This window comes from Mesitornis unicolor, unplaced genomic scaffold (genome assembly GCF_000695765.1).
Source record: "Mesitornis unicolor isolate BGI_N332 unplaced genomic scaffold, ASM69576v1 scaffold13811, whole genome shotgun sequence".
Taxonomy (NCBI): domain Eukaryota; kingdom Metazoa; phylum Chordata; class Aves; order Mesitornithiformes; family Mesitornithidae; genus Mesitornis; species Mesitornis unicolor.
In genome coordinates this window covers 17285-19156 of record NW_010164561.1, presented here as the reverse complement: position 1 = coordinate 19156, position 1872 = coordinate 17285, and the positions used below count along the sequence as shown (strand labels likewise).

Genomic DNA, 1872 nt, shown 5'->3' with positions numbered 1-1872 from the left:
GCAGGAAGGGGATGCTCTTTGAAAAGGCAAAAGGTGCTAAAAATACACAGACCGAAAATAGCCGTTTGAAATGAAATAACACCCTCTGAAAGGTTCAGAGCATATATTCACAGGTTAGATTGAAATATCGTGGTGGACAGTTGTGAGGAAAGTTATAGGTGCGGTGACATCTCCAGTACAGAGGCTACGTAATTTCGGCACACACTATTAAGACGTGTTCACAACATGCCAAAGCACTGGTAGTCTGCAATTCCTCAGAACTGCCCTAAGGATTCATCCCCGGTTATTACACACTTCTCTAGAATCTTAGCCTGTATAAAGAAATAAATAAAAGCATAAATTCTAACCTCAAGGTGCAACCTTGAAAGCTTGATATATTAAAAGAGCTCTGCATTTTCCTCTTTATCCCCACTTTGCTGTGCATTCAGTCCAATTTGACATTTCTGCCTTCTAGACCTCACCCTGTTTTTATCTTTAGGTCATAAATGCTACAGCCCTTCCTGCAACCAGAAAGCAAACGGAGCTGCAGCTGGGAGCATGACACGTGGCATTTGTCATCAGAGCCATAACAAACACTAGGCAAAATAATGGTTCAAAAGAGTTTACCTAGGCTGGACAGCCTGTCTTGAGATGCATCTGAATTCTTCGATGTACTTAATATTTCAAATCTACCACAGGGGAGGGGGGGATGACAAGCTCAGTTGTATTACAGATTTCACATCCGTTACCTTTTCAATGCCATAGAAAATAATGTATTACCAATTCGAATTCCTCATCTAAGAGCAAATGCATCTTATTCTGCTCTTTGAGGTACATACTCACTGCTTTGTTGAAACACTCTTCTTCAAAATCTCAGAGAAAAACACAACTCACACAAAACAGGCATTTTTCACTCTCAGTAACAAGTCAAATTCTCATTACTTGGTAGAACATACCATCTAGAAGGATTACTGTGCTGCAGTTCATCTATAAAGGTGCAAATATCAGCATATTATTTAGAAACCCAAATAAACAACATAAAGGTACACCTGCCGCCCCCATCCCCATCAAGCGGGTGACTTTCACCCATGTACCTGTTGCTTCTTCATCAAAACAAGCAAAAGCATTCCTGATTACGTCTTCCGGATCGGTGCCATTTAACTTCTCGCCAAACATTGTAAGGAACATTGTGAAGTTTATGGGGCCCGGAGCCTCATTCATCATGGCATCGAGGTATTCATCCGTTGGATTCTTTCCTACAAATAAAGGGATTCATATTTCTTTTAGTTCGTAATGTAATACAGTGTAATACAAACGGAGACATCTCTCAGAAGAAATCCCAAACTCACTGTTTTAATTATAACAGCACAATTTTTTTTGGCAACCATAATCAGAGAAGTGACATTACCAAGGGAGGCGAGCATATCGTGCAAGTCCTCTTTGTCAATGAAGCCATCCCTGTTCTGGTCGATCATGTTGAAGGCCTCCTTGAACTCCTGAATCTGTGACTGATCAAACATTGCAAAGACATTGGAAGTGGCACGCTGAGGGCGTTTCTTGGTGGTCTTCGTCTTTGCCTTTTTGCTAGACATCTTGATTTTTGAACACTAAAAAGTGAAGTAAATACGGCAAACGTAAGACCAGAGTTAGGAGTTCAAAAGATAAATATAGTTATGTTTAAAGTTCAGAGAGAAAAACCACTTCTAACCCCTTCTCTGTCCTCTCATTGGAGTATATGTCCCTAACCAAAAAGGGAAAATGAGAAGCAGAATATGAGTCTCAAGACCAAAGGAAGGTTTTGAGAGCTGTCATTAAGTCTGGTAAAGAGCTCTGTAGGGATATGGACATATGATAACTGCGTGCAATACAAACACTGTCCATTAATTTACCTGT

At 40.3% G+C, this 1872-nt stretch overlaps 1 protein-coding gene across 3 annotated transcripts in view; it reads right to left on the bottom strand.

Annotated features, from left to right (window-relative positions):
- LOC104548359 (myosin regulatory light chain 2, smooth muscle minor isoform) overlaps positions 1-1872 on the bottom strand; it is a 5598-nt gene that overhangs the window by 2909 nt on the left and 817 nt on the right. The window contains exons 2-3 of one of the 3 annotated variants that reach the window (XM_010194359.1): positions 1388-1571; positions 1074-1235 (exon numbers count right to left, since the gene is read on the bottom strand). In XM_010194359.1, coding sequence (XP_010192661.1) covers positions 1074-1235; positions 1388-1571 — 346 coding nt within the window. Of the gene's footprint in view, positions 1-1073; positions 1236-1387; positions 1576-1872 lie in introns of those variants that run through there. The other 2 variants (XM_010194357.1, XM_010194358.1) reach the window with 2 other exon arrangements.